The sequence below is a fragment of the Oncorhynchus masou genome, chromosome 10, assembly GCF_036934945.1.
Source record: "Oncorhynchus masou masou isolate Uvic2021 chromosome 10, UVic_Omas_1.1, whole genome shotgun sequence".
NCBI classification, from domain to species: domain Eukaryota; kingdom Metazoa; phylum Chordata; class Actinopteri; order Salmoniformes; family Salmonidae; genus Oncorhynchus; species Oncorhynchus masou.
The window spans coordinates 46482219-46499872 of record NC_088221.1 but is presented as its reverse complement, the minus strand read 5'-3'; the positions used below and the strand labels follow the sequence as shown (position 1 = coordinate 46499872).

The following is a 17654-nucleotide window of genomic DNA, read 5'->3' as shown; positions in this document are numbered from 1 at the left end:
GGAACAGAAAACTGTATTGAGATCAAAAATACGATGAAAAATTGCAGTCACTCAGGTATAAAGAAAGGCGCAGTTAGTTCCTACAACAAGACCTCATTACTATTGCTCTCTATAAACAACTGACCACAATTTCTAAACATACTGAACTGACTTTAAAGCAGCTTGCCCTATCCGGTTTATTCTGGTAAACGACAAGAACGGACCCTGGATCAGTTATAACCGCTGCACAAGCGCAGACTTCTAATCACGTGGTACAGTAGCTTCCTTTCTTCTCAGAACCAAGGAGAATATACGCTGCGAAATGGAGGTGATGATGTTAAACACGTATTGCATGTTTATCAATTTCTGTATATTTGAATTGGACGTAACAGAGTGTAAAGTGTATTTAGAGCAAACCGATTTTTTTTATCATGTTACAGCAACAACAAAAAATGTGCGCATTATAACCGCATTTTTGAGGAAGCAACGTTAGCTAACTAACTAGCACAGTTGCGTCTCTGAACGTTTGGCCATCAAATTGCATCATGCCTGTCATGTAGTGCTACGGTTTCAATGTTGCATACATTTTGGTTTGTAGACGAGTGCTTAAATGTATTGTTTGGGATACATAGCTACCGGTATAATAACGTTATAGGTCTTAAAATGTAGGACAGGCTACGACGACATAGTAGGACGACATGCAATGAACTTGAAAAATGAATTTACACACCAAATATTGGTATTTGCATTATAAAGTATATTAAATAATATTTTCAAAATGGCGAATTGTTGTTTCCCCAAGAATGTTATAGAGTCGTGGCTAATGAGATAATTACACTATCTCTCCTAAAATGTTTTCTTTGGGGGGGGGGTTATCAGCTAAGTCTGTCTTGCTGTTGGGCACTGGGCAGAGCTGATTACTGTACCCCCCCCGTAACATTATATAATTTTCTCAATGCCTGTAACCATTTAAACAGCCTGGTTGGCACAATGCATTCTAATGCAGTAGGTCTGCTTTGGGATGGTGTGAAATGTAGAACATTTATACTTATATATTAGACTCTTGTACTGTACAATTGTTTTGTTTAAAGATAGTATGCTGTTGTCTGTAGGGTTGCATTGTTATGTGTGACAACCATTCCTGTTTTGAATAATTCAACAGGGTCATGAAGCTAGGGAGCCTGAACAGCTCAGGAAGCTGTTCATTGGGGGCCTCAGTTTTGAAACCACTGAGGAAAGTTTAAGGATCCATTTTGAACAATGGGGAAACCTCACAGATAGTGTGGTACGTATGCATTTCACTCGCATTTGATTTAATAAAAAGTGTCCAGCATTTACAATGTATTTCTTGGAGACCCACCAAATTGTTCCAAGTAATGTAAGCTAATACGTTGGTTTCATGTAGGTGATGAGGGACCCAAACAACAAGCGCTCGAGAGGGTTCGGCTTTGTAACATACTCCTGTGTGGAGGAGGTGGATGCCTGCATGGCAGCTCGCCCTCATAAGGTGGACGGGCGTGTTGTTGAACCTAAAAGGGCTGTGTCGAGAGAGGTAAGCAAACTCTGCTTCACATTCAGGTGCATTTGCTGTTGTGCAGGTGTTGACCAGTGTGTGCTCACTGCCCAGCGCTTCTTGTCTGTCTCAGGACTCCAACAGACCAGGTGCCCACCTGAGGGTGAAGAAGATCTTTGTTGGGGGTATCAAGGAGGACACCGAGGAGGACCATATCAGAGAGTACTTTGAGACCTACGGGAGGATCGAGACCATTGACATTATGGAGGAACGTGCAACTGGGAAGAAGAGGGGATTCTGCTTTGTATCATTTGATGACAATGACACTGTGGATAAAATTGTTGGTATGTATGTGGTTGTTGCAGCTTTGTCATTTTAAACATCAGTAAACATTCTGCTTGCTAAGTATTCCCCATTGTTTTCCTTTCAGCTCAAAAATACCACACAATAAATACACACAACTGCGAAGTCAGAAAAGCACTTTCAAAACAGGAAATGATGGAAGCGTCCAATCAGAGGAGTAAGAATAATAACCTGTCTTTATACTGAATGTAAAATTGCGTGACTGTTTTAGAGAAACACATATAGAATGCGCTTCATTGTCAATATTGGCATTTTATTTTTAGGTGGGGGTGGTGGCTCTGGGAACTTCATGGGTAGAGGTGGCAACTTTGGACGAGGTAAGCACTTTTTACATTTTGATATGGGGATAAATTTGGAACATAAGAACAGTAATCACACAATACATGTAAACATAATTATCTTGTGTTACAGGAGGCTACGGTGGAGGAAGAGGAGGTTATGGAGGAGGGGATGGATATGGGGGAGATGGTAAACATTTCTCTACCATTAGTGGATAATCAGATGAGGGAGGATTTAAAGATGCATTACTTGAAGAGAGCTTGTTTTAGTCTGAGTGTGCTGCTTTTGGTCACTGTTCTGATTTCACTGGTCAATTTGTAACCTGTTCAGAGCTCACTGGTCAGTTTGTAACTTGATCTGAGTGGTCTGTTTGTAACCTGTTCTGTGCAGGTGGGAACTATAGTGGAGGTCCGAGCTACGGAGGTGGACGTGGTGGGGGGGGTTATGGGGGAGGAGGTCCTGGGTATGGAAACCAGGGAGGAGGATATGATAACTACAATGACGGAGGCAACTTGGGAGGTACAAACAACTATTTTAGCCAGGATTTATTGTCTTGGCTCGTGATTGATTTTTTTGAGTTGCACTCACAATAATTGGATTTGATGTCTGACCTTCTAAAAACAAATCTCTGACTGCTAGGAAACTTTGGTGGTGGAGGAGGAGGTGGTGGAAATTACAATGACTTTGGTAACTACAGAGGACAGCAATCCAGCTATGGTCCCATGAAGGGAAACAACTTTGGTGGCAGAAACTCTACTAGCCCCTATGGAGGTGAGTATTATCTCCCCTGAGCTGGATGTGAATGTTGTGCTGTCTGATGACACAACATTCATCTGCCAATCGTTGTTCATTCCAGGTGGCTATGGCTCTGGCAATGGAAGTGGGGGTGGCTACGGCTCACAGCGCTATTGATACTATGACACTAGGGTATGTTCCATATTTGTTATTTTAAAAACTCTGCATACCTGACTGTTATAGTACAGCGTGAGCCCACGCAACACTAGAATAACAATTTTTGTTTTATCCTGTATCCATTCAACAGGCTACAGTTCTTAGCAGGAGAGGAGATGAGCAAGGATTTGCCAGGAAAGCTGCAGGTTACTGTACTTTTAGGCAGTCGTCTGAAAGCATTTAAAGGAACAGAAGTCAGAAAGTTACTGCAGCTATAACGGGAGACTAATCCTAAAAAAAAAAGGCTACACAAGCTACAAAGTGCAAGAGTGTAGCTAGTACCTTTCTTTATTTGTGGTAGATGTTCCCCCACTTTATATTTTTTCCTTTTGTGCATCGGAAGTGTTTGTATTGTGCCTGTGGAATCAGAAAGTGTTTTTCTTTTTTTAATATATGATTTTTTTACTCCTAACTCCAGTCCGTTTTGAATATTCCTACGTTATTTTTGCTGTAGATTGATAGATTTTCTCTGGTCTTGTCATCTTTGTCATCTTTTGAAGAACTTAGTTCTGTCAAAGGGGCGTAGACGCATCAGGCCCTCAAATTGGCTAGAGCTGTCCTTTTTTTTTCCTCCATCTTTGAAGTTAATATGATTGCAAGTCTTCGTATCAAGTGTATTATATAATTTTGTATTTCAAGAACAGTATGTATTTCAGTAATTTCATTAGTGTAACAACAGTGGTTATAATTAGTGCAGACAACAATTTGAGGAAATGTTTTACACTACTTGTATGCAGTAAACTCAATTCTAGATTGTTTAAAAAAATAAATATTTTTGACAAGTGGAAAAAAAAAAAAGTTAAATAAAGTTGTGTAGTAAAGTCTTGTGAGGTATAGTGCGTCATTGGAGATTGAAGGATTGGATTATTTTCATGTCCGTCAACACTAATCCGGTGTTGCAAATCAATACCCTCAAAAGTTTTGTTTTCTCTGAACTTCCTTGAAATGTAAAACAAAAAAATAAATCTGTCTGGATGGGAAAGGGAGTCTTAGCTAGTCCTAGGGCGAGGTGCACGCATCACCTAGCCAGCATTGCACTAGTAGGATTGTTACAGCTACAAGCCACTTCAGTTGAGCCTCAGCAGATCAGCATGGAAGATTGCAAATGACTTTGTCAGACAGGACCTCTTCAGCCCCAGCACAGTGGACAAGTCCGCATGTTGTGAGAGGAAAGAGAAGGCAGTACCGAGAGCCGCACCCTTGGAGAAAAGCTTGCATTGTCTTGCCTGGTAGTGAGCGTCAGCCTCTCAAGGCTAGCTATACCTTTCAGGATCAGCTGATGCTAGCGAAGAAAGACTAACTAGAGTTCCTGGACACTTGGGACATCCTGTTGAGTCAGATATGACAGATTACCAGGAAGTTCTTATTTAGCTGTCAGACCTTACATGGGGAAAGGGAAGTGAGTATTTCACAAGCAGTGGTAACATAAAGATGGAGTAGGTAAGAGTAACCACTTTGCTTGATTTACAGATCGGGAAAGAAGCATTACGACTATTAAAGGCTGAAAATCTCTAATGACAGGAATACATGGAGATTTCTGGATGGGTAAGACTTAAGTATTTCTCAAAGTATACAGTAAGGCTATGTAAGACACTAACACTCATAAGGTAGAACAAATGCTATTGAGTCTAATCCCTTTCAAGAGTCAAAGCGTACCATTCACTCAGTTTATTTAAGATCATTTTGAAGGATCTCATGAGTTCCTTGCACAGCTCACTGATCTCTGGAGGTCTGCAGAGAACCTGCTTCAATTCACTCAAATTTACACCCCTATAGATGTCCTTGAAATTTTTATGTGTAGTTTTTATTCAATTTTAATGTATAGCTTTTAATAGTAATAATAAAAAGTAGCTAAATTAAGGATGGTGATTTTTCAACCCCTGGTTAGACAATTTATTATAGTTAGAAGAAATTAATACTTATACATGTCTATTAAATAAATGTGTTTATTAAATAAAGACATCTCTCAAAGGAACGACTGATTTATTTGATGTATGAATAGTTTATAGTTGTTTTGTTCGCCTCTGAATAGAGGGTGGAGAAGGTTTGGCGTTCAAATGTAATGTTTGTGAAAAGGCCTGGAACTGCAGATACAATGCGCAGTGCTAGCGGACTACTCATTTATTCTTCCGCTGCTCTGTCATTCGCTACAGAAGACAGTGGCCGGATCAAGGAGCCTTGGGTAGCCAGGAAAGTGCAGTGACTGCTGCGCTTTTCCCGAAGTGTGTCCAGCTGACCTTTTTGAAGTGTAGCTGAACAATGGAGTACACTGTTGCATAACTGAATAAATTCCGGTGGAACCATGTCCTCAGTGTTTTGGCTTACACACAAGAATTTATAGAATTAAAGGATTCCGGTCATAATATTCCATACTTCCCTTTTAATGCACTTTTTTTATGCCTGTTCTGACCTTGAACTTGGGCATGACGTAACGCATGTCTCAACCAGCTATTCTTTCCGGGGTGGAGATATTTAGAAATGGAAGTTGTGGCAGAGGTGTGTCTACAGAGCCACGGTATTCTGACCGTGACTTAATTCCGCCACAGTAAAGGTGAATAAAGTCGAGCAACCTGTCGGTTCCAACTGGAAGAGCATCTACACCATTCTCCTTGCTTGGAATTTACAAATGTATAAGAGCTATTGATAAGAGCTGGGTACATGAGTATCCGTTTGCATAAGGGGATTGTAAATATAACATGTGTTTTACGTTATGCTCGCTGAAAACAAATGACAGCAAACTGAAGCATATCAACTTTCCCACAGTGACGTTTATGAAATGCTGTGCCATTATGTAGAATTTACATTGTATGTCCTTTTAACATCAAGGGATGAAATTTAGAGACCCAAGCTGTATGCTTCTGTAGCCGTACGCAAATCATGGTAGAGCGCCAAATCTAGAGTTGATTCATGATTTCTGTTTTAATTATATACCCGGACTTTTCACAATATTTATTGCTTTAAATATTAGCCACCATCAGTTATACCCACATACATTTATAACTGTCACTCCAGTGTTCGTTTGCTTACATTTTGCATCATTCCAACACGTCGTTAGTCTACCTTCCTTTCATCTGTCATGTTCGTGTGGTTGTTCCTGAGTATAGCTAGCGATAGTGATTCGTATTAGAAGTTGTGCAGTAATTTCGGACATGTAGCCTACTTCAATCTTAATTAATGGATTGAACCATACCTGGCCTTTTAAACCTGCAGCCTGGCACAAGATTCACGATGACTGGACCATTGTCATCACAGTTTCTTGATTACATTTACATTTAAATCATTTAGCAGACGCACTTATCCAGAGCGACTTACAAATTGGTGAATTCACCTTCTGACATCCAGTGGAACAGCCACTTTACAATAGTGCATCTAAATCATTTAAAGGGGGATTATGGGGGGATTATTAATGATAGAGCATTAGTGTAACCTACTGTTCAACCCATATTCTACACTTTTCTCACCTTACAATAATTAATGGTTTGAACAATTTAATATGGTAACTTTCAGGATAAATCACATATTTAGTGCGTAAAAGCTCTCAACCTGTTTTTTGTATTATTCATAAATACTTTCCTAACTTTAAATAATATACAAGGTCAGAGTATTTTTAAAATCTACCAATTGGCGCTGTAAAGTAGGCGAATGTGTGTATTTACATGGCTTTGTTTAATCGATCTCCAATATTCTGAACCTGTTCTCTCCATATATTCTAGTGAGTCTATTGAGAAAATTCTAATTAAAAGGGATCTCTTTACATAAATGCACTAAAAGTCTGTTAGTCTGAATACCAACTACTGAGAAGTCAGTAGGAAAGACGTACATTTCTGAATCGGCCTAATTTGAATAGTAAGCAAGAGACCAACTGACTAAATTAACTGTTTATTTCATTAAAAAGTATAGTAACGACATACAAAGGAAATGGAGCTGCAAATCAGCATAAAGTTTATAAAAACAGACTTTGAAGTAACAGTGATTGCAACAATATAATTAGCATACTAAAAACATGATATATACAATACACATTTTCATATCTCAAAAGCAAATCATGTATTTACAAACAATATCAGGGGAAAAATAGAGACCAGTACAAAATAACTCAAATATAATTAAAGATTCAAGAAGAGTAGGCAAAAACTATATAACAGTTCTGCTGTTTTACTAACGCTTAAAGCCAAGCAACTACAAAGTTATTATTTGCATAGTATTATTATTACTAATGCTCTACCATGTAGTAAAACAGAGAAGTGCTAGCTGTCCTTTTTGTTGATAAGTGTCTTTTTAATGCGGGGGACGAGGAAGACTGTGCCATCGGTGGTCTGCTGGAGGGAGTACTCCAACGGAGAATAGGGCTTCCCCTCCTCGTCCCTCAGCAGACGGAACACCTCCAGGTACAAGGTGTTGAGCTGCTGCTTCATCTTCCGCAGGCTGCTGTCATTCTTGGTCTTCTCAGTCTGCAGTCGCTCCTTCTCCTCCTTCAGCGAGTCCAGGTCATATTCCAGCTCCGTGATGTTCTCCATCTTGCGCTTGCGGCAGTTCTGGGCAGCCACCTTGTTCTTGCCCCGCCGGCGGATGTCTCTGACCAGCGCCAGCTGGGCCTCGTTGAGCTGGTGCTTGGACATCATCTCGTTGAAGTCATCCACAGGCAGGTCGATGATCATGTCCACGGTGAAGGGGATCTGGAGGGCCTTGGCTCGCTGCTCGTCTCTCGAGAGACGCTTCTCAGAGCGCCTCCTCTTCTTGTCTTTGGTGAAGGGCGATTCACTGTGGCCAGTCTCGTCATCTGGCTCAGTCTTGCCATGTTTGGGCTCTTTGTCCCGCTGCTGAGGTAACACAGAAAGAGGTGTCTGCAGGCCATCTGGTTGGAAAGACAGTGAGAACATCTCGGAGTAGTCAGACAGTGCACTCCCAGGGTTACTGTCCATCTCATCCATGTCTGAATCGCTGTAGCCACCAAAGGAGCGGTCCCCATACATGGATTTCTCAGGAGAGCTAGAGTATGAGCTTGCCTCCACAGAAACACCTGAATCAGAATCTGGACATTCTGTCATTATCTCAGGTTTGTTGTCTTTGTCAAATGTATCTCCAGGAGAAAGGTCCTGTAATTCCATTGGTGTAAAAGTAGGCTTGTTTGGTATTTCTGCCAATGAGTTACCTCCATTTCCTTGGCCACAAGGCAAGGTGACACTGGTCACTTTTGTGTTGACAACGTCTGGGTAAAATATGTCACAGAAAGTGTCTGCACTGAAATGAGTATTGAGATCTGGAGCCTTCAGGGTCATCTGATTGAGATGGTCCAGTGGAGCGATGTTGGGAAAGCTCTCCTCAAAGGTGTTGATGAATTCAGGTGGGCAGACATCTGCTGTGTTTGACGCCACTTCTTCCAGGTTGGGCAATGGGTAGAAGCTGTAGTTTGGATCCTGCACCTCAGGGGTGGTGTTAGTGGGCAGATATCCTCCGGTCTGCTCCCGTGTGTCCTCCATTTGCATATTCAGACATTGCTAGAAAACAAGATTAGGAAGCATCAAAACAGATCCAGTAACCCATGCAGTGTATTAGACATCAAGATGTAACATGCAGTAGAGAACCATCATATGGATGAGCTGTTGTTCAGTTTTTACTAAACATTTATTAAACCTTGGTTTCAAACCTTTTTATTCCCAATAAGTAGCTGAAACTTTGCACAGGTTCAATATTGCAAATAAAGTGGGATTCCTAAATTGACTAACGTTTTTTTTTTTCCATGAAATGAGGCATTGTATTTTGTACTGTAAGTAAAGTGTTTTCTTTCTGGTTTCCATGCTACTACCTTCACTAACTGCTTAGAAGCTATTTTATGTTCTACTTAAGGACACAAGCAGCTTCCCACCATTTTAGGCTTTCCCTCCCACTGCTCGGAGTCAACAGTGCTATGTGGGAACCTGATCACAGTGGCATTAGCTGAGCAGTATCTTCTTCCGCTGTGTCCCATTCAAACACACAAAACAAAAGGTGAGTATATGTCCTCTCATGCATACGTGACTGCTGCCATCCGTGCATTCCTTTGAGTGCTTGTGACACCATAGAGGCGGTAGAATATTCGTATTGTACCTGCAGCTCAGGGAGGGACAAAAGTTCCATCCAGGCCTGCTCCAAATCTGGGGTGGTCCTTTGTGAGGGCAGTGGGGCTGGGAGTAGGGGCAGCTGGGTCAAAGCGGGCGGATCAGATTTCATCGTGATGTGACTGCTGTTGGGTGCTAGAGCTACGGCGGCATCTAGACAGGAAGAGGGAGTCTACAACACAAACAAGGGACAGAAACACTGTAAAAGACAGGCACATACAACATTATGTATTGTTCATTAGAAACTGTGTGGTTTGAGCCCTGAATGCTGATTGGCTGACAGCCATGGTATATCAGACTGTATACCACAGGTATGACAAGAAATATATAATTACTTTGGTAACCAGTTTATAATGGCAATAAGGCACCTCTGAGGTTTGTGGTATATGGCCAATATACCACGGTTAAGATCTGTGTCCAGGCACTCTGCGTTGCGTTGTGGCTAAGAACAGCCCTTAGCCGTGGTATATTGGCCATAAACCACACCCCTTCTGTCCTTATTGCTTAATTAGAAATTGTTGTAAGCATATTGTTAAGATAATAGAGAAAGCCTGTATTCTTACCTCAGTTGCCTCTACCAAAGGAAATGTCTCTGCCAGCAGTTGCATACATTCATCAAATGACATGGCATCCCCATCTACAGTGAAGCTGACATCCTGAAAGCAAAGATTCAAAGCACTTCAGGTTTTCATCTAAATTCCTGTCTATTCTAACACCGCATCCATTTCAACATTGTGTTTGAAAATGGCCGATTTGCCAAAGTATAGGCAAGAATTTGAGCAGAGAGCATTGCGCTACCTTGGACAAAGTTCTTCGCAGAGAGCATAGCGCTACCTTCGACAAAGCTCTCCACAGAGCAGTTTCTAAACAGCCAAATCCACGAATGCAAAACTACAAAGCCACCTGTGTTTCCCTAATTACACTGGATGAGGTTGTTACCTAGCTACAGAGCAGCTGCACCCCCCCCCCCCCAGGGAGGGGAGTGGCCAGCCACTGACATGACTGACAGCTGTGTGTGTCTGTGTGTACGGTACCTGTATGACTTGAGTGGGTGCGGCAGAGGTAGCCGTCTGCAGTGGCTGTCCGCTGGTCGCAAGGCGGGGCACAAACTCCCCCGTCTCCTCATCCAGCTGTAGCTGAGCAAGCAGGGCCTTCTCCTGCTCCCTCTGCTGCTGCAGCCTCTTGTCCTCCTCCTGCTCCCTCTGCTGCTGCAGCTCGTGCTCCTTCTGACGCTGGCAGTAGTCAAACACCTCGCGCCCCGCACCCAGATCTATGTCCTGCCTCCACAGGATGTCGATCAGATCTATGTCCTGCCAACAGACAACAAGTTAGACCGGAACTCACAAAGCACCACACAGACTGTGACCAGATGAAAAAAAGAGATTGGTGAGGAGGAACAAGGAAACGTTTCCCTGCTGTGAAGGAGTACAGCTACTGTCTCTCTCTCTCCAGTGCCACGCCCCGTCCCTCCGGGTGTCTGACGACAGCAGTACTAGCAAGAAGCAGTATGAATAATAGATGCACTTCTCCATTTCCCCAACGGCTCCCGAGTGGCGCAGCGGTCTAAGGCACTGCATCTCAGTGTTAGAGGCGTCACTACAGACCTTGGTTTGATTCCAAGCTGTATCACAACCGGCCGTGATTGGGAGTCCCATAGGTCGGCGTCCAATGGGCCCAGCATCGTCCTGGTTTGGTCAGGGGCAGGCCATCATTGTAAATAAGACTTTGTTCTTAACTGACCTGGCACGTTAAATAAAAATGAAATATATATTTTTTTTTATTCACCCACAGAGGAGATGTGCCTCTCAGCTGGTGACTCTCTTGATTAGTCTCAACCAAATAAATCAAAGGACAGCAGGTCAAATGTAATATCACTAGCTCAAAAAATGAATGAAATCATTGATCACTGAGGAGAAAAGTTCATTGATACAGCTTAAAATTAAAACTGAGTTTTAGGGAGTAAAAACGTGAGTTTTACAGAGTGGCTGCGTTGCCGAAAACATTGGATGACTTTTACAGATAGCTAGAAAACCGAACCTTCTGCACATGTGCGTAATTATTTACTTTACAAATGTTTTCTACTTTTTATTTGGTAAACCACACTGCACCATAGAACTGTATTTTAAGAACCATATCAGCTTGAGATCTAGCAAGGAAGGTTTTGTACAAATATGTTCAGACAAAGTTCTTACTATGTCCTCTCTGGTGTATATGTAAAGAGAGACAGATCAGACGACTAACAAAGTGGAAGGGAGTGCAAAGAGGATGTGGTGTGGGAAGGATTTCGGAGCTTGGCGTAGATTTCGACATAAGATAACTCTTGTAAATAGAATGAGCAGAAGTAATTGAGTTGTAACTTTGTGGACCAAATCAAGTGTCAAACATGGCCACAAAAAAATCCCCCCCCAAAAAAACAACGTATAATTATATAATTCACATGACTTATTATCTTTAAGTTCAGAAATAGTTATAACAAACATTCTGTAACGGTTTTCTTCTGGTGAAAGCGAGGCGGACCAAAATGCAACGTGGTTAGTTTTGTATAGTCCTATCTGGTGCCACAAAGACAGGAACAATCACCCACAAGAGACCTAAAGAATATGGCTGCCTAAATATGGTTCCCAATCAGAGACAATGATAAACACCTGCCTCTGATTGAGAACCACTCGAGGCAACCATAGACTTACCTAGAGTACCACTCTAACCACAATCCCACTACTACAAACAACCCCAGACAAAACACATAAATCCCCATGTCACACCCTGGCCTAACCAAAATAATAACGAAAACACTAAGGCCAGGGTCTCTCTCTCTCTCTCTCATATGTCACGTCAAACCCAGCTTTAATCCATGACCACGAAAGCCTTTAAAGTCACACGGTATGGGTAGTGAGTACACAAAACCATAGGCGATACATTATGGCTCTGGAGAGGATGAAGAATGGCCCACACAACCACCCACAAATATCACTTACAGTCTAGAAGAGTAAAGAAATCTTGAAAAATAGGCATAAAAAGCCTTATTATTTTCAAATCTTATATTGGTCGCGAACACCGATTTATTAGCTCCAACAGTGCAGTAGAATGTCTAGCAAATACGGTACAGATAATCTTTAAATCTAAACAAGAAATCAAGAAAATGTCAGAATGAGTACAATTAACAATCCAATATAGATATATTAGAGTGAGCAGTGTCAGAATGCCGAAGATAAATATGTGGTGTTTTTAAACAGTATATAAATTTGGAAAATAAAATGGTATGTACAATAGTAGGTATATTAGAATGGGCTATGCCTAATTAAATAAATATATATATATATTTTTTAAATGTTGTGAATACAGTATATACATACACAGTGAGTAAACAATAGTATTTGAAGTGACCTATGTTCAAAGTTTCTATATACACGGGACTCTTTTCTCATACAGGATGGATTATAGAGTCATAAAAGATGTTATTGTAGAATCCCTTTTGAGGAAAAAAGATACAGGTATATATGATTTTCCCAGAGTCTCTTTTCATGCTGTCACTGAAACTTCAAAACCACACTACATTCATGCAGAGATGAGTGATCTGTGTACATTCACAAATGACTTAATCCTCCCTTTCGAGGCCCCTTTCATGGACTGCCTCAAAAAGAGGATGACATAACTATTTGGATGAACAGCTGAATGACTTCAAGTTGTAACTCAGTAACTATTTTGTTAAAAACTATATTGGTGGAGTGAAGTATTTAACTACAAAATACTTGTGAAACATACTGGTTAGTTCGCTGATCTTGATGAATAGTATAAATGCACTAAGATACCATGTTAGCTACCATTATCTGTAACTCAGAGGAGGTCTGGACTACAAATAAGGAACTGGGCTTGTAAAAAATATATGCTTTCATTTCCTGGTCGATTCTGCAAATTTAGTGTAAATAAAAACATAATTTTTCAAAAATAATCTCTTTGTTTAAAAACAGACAGACTTTGAGTCGTTGCATTTGGACTTCCCTCTAAGAATGTGCAGCAACTCAAACAACAGACTAAAAAACAAATGTATTGGGTGAAGAAACAGCACTTTTAAAAAACAAGCCAACCACAGGAATTCTAAGCGCCAGTAACACAACAGAGCTGTGAGATAAAGTAAGGTTTCCTGGACACACATTTTAAGCCTTGACCAAAAAAGCATTTTCGTGTTTGCTTTTAAATCCAGGACTAGGCTTAATCTGTATCCAGGAAACTGCCCCAAAATGTTCCTTTGTGTTGTTTCATGATACCTTGTTGCATACCGCCCCTGAAATGAGTCTGATGACTATTTTTTTTTTCTCACAAAATAAACGCATCTGGTGAAAACAACTAAGTAGACTCACCTCCTAAACATGACTAAACTCAGGTTTAGTCTTAATCTAGGGGGAAACCTGTTATTCAATTGATAAAACCAAGGTAGCAAGATGGCATAGTAGTATTATCCCTCAACCAATTGTGCTATTGTGTCTTTTTTCACATTATTATTATTATTTTTTACATTTCACCTTTATTTAACCAGGTAGGCCAGTTGAGAAACAAGTTCTCATTTACAACTGTGACCTGGCCAAGATTAAGCAAAGCAGTGCGACAAAAACAACACAGTTACACATAAACAAGTGTACAGTCAATCACACAATAGAAACATCTATGTACAGTGTGTGCAAATGTAGAAGAGTAGGGAGGTAAGGCAATAAATAAATAATTACAATTTAGTTTTAACACTGGAGTGATGAATATGCAGATGATGATGTGCAAGTAGAGATACTGGGGTGCAAAAGAGCAAGAGGGTAAGTAATAATATGGGGATGAGGTAGTTGGGTATGCTATTTACAGATTGGCTGTGTACAGGTACAATGATCGGAAAGCTGCTCTGACAGCTGATGCTTAAAGTTAGAGAGGGAGATATAAGACTCCAGCTTCAGTGATTTTTGCAATTCGTTCCAGTCATTGGCAGCAGAGAACTGGAAGGAAAGGCGGCCAAAGGAAGTGTGGGGATGGGGATGGGGATAACCAGTGAAATATACCTGCTGGAAAGCGTGCTACAGATGGGTGTTGCTATGGTGACCAGTGAGCTGAGATAAGGCGGGCCTGAGGTAGAGTATCTCAAGACAAGCTGTAGACCACACTATTTACCAAGAGTTTTCATCAATATTCTTTGTAGCTGTCTATTTACCACCACAAACCGATGCTGGCACTAAGACCGCTCAATGAACTGTATACGGCAATAAGCAAACAGGAAGACGCTCATTCAGAGGCGGCGCTCCTAGTGGCCGGGGAATTTAATGCAGGGAAACTTAAATCAGTTTGACCTCATTTCTACCAGCATGTAAAATGTGCAACCAGAGGGGAAAAAAACTCTAGACCACTTTTACTCCACACACAGAGACTCGTACGAAGCTCTCCCTCGCCCTCCATTTGGCAAATCTGACCATAATTGTATTCTCCTGATTCCTGCTTACAAGCAAAAATTAAAGCAGGAAGCACCAGTGACTCGGTCAATAAAAAAGTGGTCAGATTAAGCAGATGCTAAGCTACAGGTCTTCTTCAAATGGCAGTGAGGAGTACACCACATCAGTCACTGGCTTCATCAATAAGTGCATAAATGACGTTGTCCCCACACTGAAAGAAGCGAGACTAACTCGGAAACATATAATAAATCCTGCTATGACCTCTGACGAACCATCAAACAGGCAAAGCATCAAAACAGGACTAAGATTGAATCGTACTACACCGGCTCTGACGCTCGTCGGATGTGGCAGGGCTTGCAATCTATTACAGACTACAAAGGGAAGCACAGCTGTGAGCTGTCCAGTGACACGAGCCTACCAGATTAACTAAATTACTTCTATGCTCACTTCGAGGCAAGTAACACTGAAGCATGCATGAGAGCATCAGCTGTTCCGGGCGACTGGGTGATAACGCTCTCCGTAGCCGATGTGAGTAAGACCTTTAAACACGTCAACATTCACAAGGCCGCAGGGTCTAGCAAATGTCTTCACTGACATTTTCAACCTGTCCCTGACTGAGTCTGTAATACCAACATGTTTCAAGCAGACCACCATAGTCCCTGTGCTCAAGAACACTAAGGTAACCTGCCTAAATGACTATTGACCCATAGCACTCATGTCTGTAGCCCCCAGGTGGTAAGGGTAGGTAACAACACATCTGCCACGCTGATCCTCAACACGGGGGCCTCTCATGGGTGCGTACTCAGTCCCCTCCTCTGTTCACTCATGACTGCATGGTTAGGCACGACTCCAACACCATCATTAACTTTGCAGATGACTCAACAGTGGTAGGCATGATCACCGACAATGATGAGACAGCCTATAGGGAGGAGGTCAGGGACCTGGCCGTGTGGTGCCAGGATAACAACCTATCCCTCAACGTGGTCAAGACAAAGTAGATGATAGTGGACTACTGGAAAGGGAGAACCGAGCACGCCCCCATTCTCATCGACGGGGCTGTAGTGGAGCAGGTAGAGAGTTTCCAAGTTCCTTGGAGTCCACATCACCAACAAACTATCATGGTCCAAACACACTAAGACAGTCGTGATGAGGGCACGACAAAGCCTATTCCACCTCAGGAGACTGAAAAGACTTGGCATGGGTCCTCAGATCCCAAAAATGTTCTACAGCATGGGTCCTCTTTTACTCTGCTGCTACTCTCTGTTTATTATCTATGCATAGACACTTTAACTCTACCTACATGTACATATTACCTCAATTACCTCGACTAACCGGTGCCCCTCACACATTGACTCTGTACCGGAACTCCCTGTATATAGCCTTGCTATTGATATTTTACTGCTGCTCCTTAATTATTTGTTACTTTTATTTTATAAATTATCTATTTTTTATTTAACACTTAATTTTTTTCTTAAAACTGCATTGTTGGTTCAGGGTTTGTAAGTAAGCATTTCACTGTAAGGTCTACATCTATTACATTCGGCGCATGTCACAAATAAAATGTGATTTGATCAAATTTTATTTGAAGGTCAGCTACATAACTACAACCAGTTTTGGGTTATTATAACAAGCCTAAGGCTTAAGCCAACATATATTTCTCAATTTGACACAATCAATTGAACTCTACAGAGGACCTGTGTAGCCTACATCATGGAAAAGAAAATAAACTAAATTCCAGGATGGGCAGCCTGAGATTGTGCAATCAGTTAGTTGTATGGAGCGAAGTAGGCCCAAAGATGGTGGATGAATAAAGATGTCTTACTGAGGCTGTTTACCATTGAAAAAATGGTCAAGTTTACCTATCTTTGTAAGTGGGCGTTCCCACTCTCACGTGAGCATGATAATCTCCATAATCTCTTACATCAAATCAAATCTCTTACATGGCTCACGCGAGAGAGGGAACGTCCACTTACAACAGATAATATACATATATATTTCAATGGGGAAACTGTCCAATAACAGCTGGCTCTGAGGTACTTACTGGCCCCAACCAGATCAAATGTGACCATGAGATGTCTCGCTTTCTCTACCGTCTATGCTCGGTTTATTTAACTCCGGTTTCGTTGGGTTACTGGTAGGCCAATAGATGCCATCTTTACGGGAAAAACGCAATGGGGCTCTAGTGGCGCATGGGGGGATTCCGACGGCCAAAAAACAAGCGCACTGAAACGAAAAGAAAAACGACTGTCTGGGGATAAGTGTCGTCATCGTCACCTTGACATATGTTTTACTTGACAGTAATTGCATCATTACACATGGACATCGAAATTAAACGGATGTTTTACCGTTATTTTTTCGCCCACACGGAATTGAGTTGATGAACCGGCCAGACTTCCATCCATGACTTTGCAGAATTTTCTATGAACGCGTCTGTCGACTACCAGCGCAGAGACAAATTGTAGAGCTACATGCAGTAGTAGTCTATTGTATTTACAAATGTCAAAACTACAACACGAGAAGTTCACAAATATGATTATGATAGCCTATAAGAAAACATATTTACGATGCAGTCGTTTAATTTCATTAACTTACGAAACAATATCTTATGAAATAATATAAGGAGTAGTATGGGAAACGCACATCGAGTTGAACATGACAGTTTATTAATCAGGTAACATATGAACAGTTTTAATTAGGCCTAATTTTATTTAAATAGTTTGAAATATCCAATAAAATATAGTTTTTCAACAATGAGGATATTGTCAAACATTGCGTTAATATGCTATAGGTCAACCTTGAGCTATAGTTTCACATAATAGCATATATATATATATATATATATATATATATAAAATAACAAAAGATGATTTACCTGTTGACTAGGATGAATTTTAGGCATCTCAATTTCCATCATAATAGAGAGTTGTCCCTTCGTAAAGCAAAGTCCAATATATTAAAACAAACAATATAAAATGGTTGACTATCAGAAAGCAAGGAGTCCGGCGCAGCGACGTTTTGGCTATGAAGGAAATGTTGCTTCTAATCGTA

The 17654-nt window shown here is 41.2% G+C and overlaps 2 protein-coding genes across 2 annotated transcripts; one reads left to right on the top strand and one right to left on the bottom strand.

The window, feature by feature from the left end:
• The first annotated feature begins 201 nt into the window (after window positions 1-201).
• Window positions 202-3909, top strand: LOC135547692 (heterogeneous nuclear ribonucleoprotein A3-like). The gene is made up of 11 exons (XM_064976928.1): window positions 202-307; window positions 1142-1264; window positions 1385-1531; window positions 1626-1836; window positions 1923-2012; window positions 2119-2172; window positions 2267-2323; window positions 2525-2653; window positions 2774-2905; window positions 2991-3061; window positions 3177-3909. The coding sequence occupies exons 1-10, from the start codon at window positions 302-304 to the stop codon at window positions 3044-3046; spliced, it is 1005 nt and encodes a 334-aa protein (XP_064833000.1). The 5' UTR covers window positions 202-301; the 3' UTR covers window positions 3047-3061; window positions 3177-3909.
• Window positions 3910-6948: 3039 nt separating this feature from the next.
• Window positions 6949-17654, bottom strand: LOC135547691 (nuclear factor erythroid 2-related factor 2-like). Its single transcript, XM_064976926.1, has 5 exons — window positions 17479-17654; window positions 10218-10493; window positions 9747-9839; window positions 9173-9355; window positions 6949-8583 (listed from the first exon to the last, which is right to left on the bottom strand). The coding sequence occupies exons 1-5, from the start codon at window positions 17518-17520 to the stop codon at window positions 7333-7335; spliced, it is 1845 nt and encodes a 614-aa protein (XP_064832998.1). The 5' UTR covers window positions 17521-17654; the 3' UTR covers window positions 6949-7332.

Coding starts and splice junctions, on each gene's coding strand:
- LOC135547692 (XM_064976928.1), top strand. Junction 1,837..1,922: donor CACTGTGGATAAAATTGTTG/GTATGTATGTGG, acceptor TTTTCCTTTCAG/CTCAAAAATACCACACAATA. Junction 2,173..2,266: donor AGGTGGCAACTTTGGACGAG/GTAAGCACTTTT, acceptor CTTGTGTTACAG/GAGGCTACGGTGGAGGAAGA.
- LOC135547691 (XM_064976926.1), bottom strand. CDS start 17,520: ATGATGGAAATTGAGATGCCTAAAATTCATCCTAGTCAACAG. Junction 10,494..17,478: donor AAATTCATCCTAGTCAACAG/GTAAATCATCTT, acceptor GTCTGTTGGCAG/GACATAGATCTGATCGACAT. Junction 9,356..9,746: donor CTTTGGTAGAGGCAACTGAG/GTAAGAATACAG, acceptor TTTGTGTTGTAG/ACTCCCTCTTCCTGTCTAGA.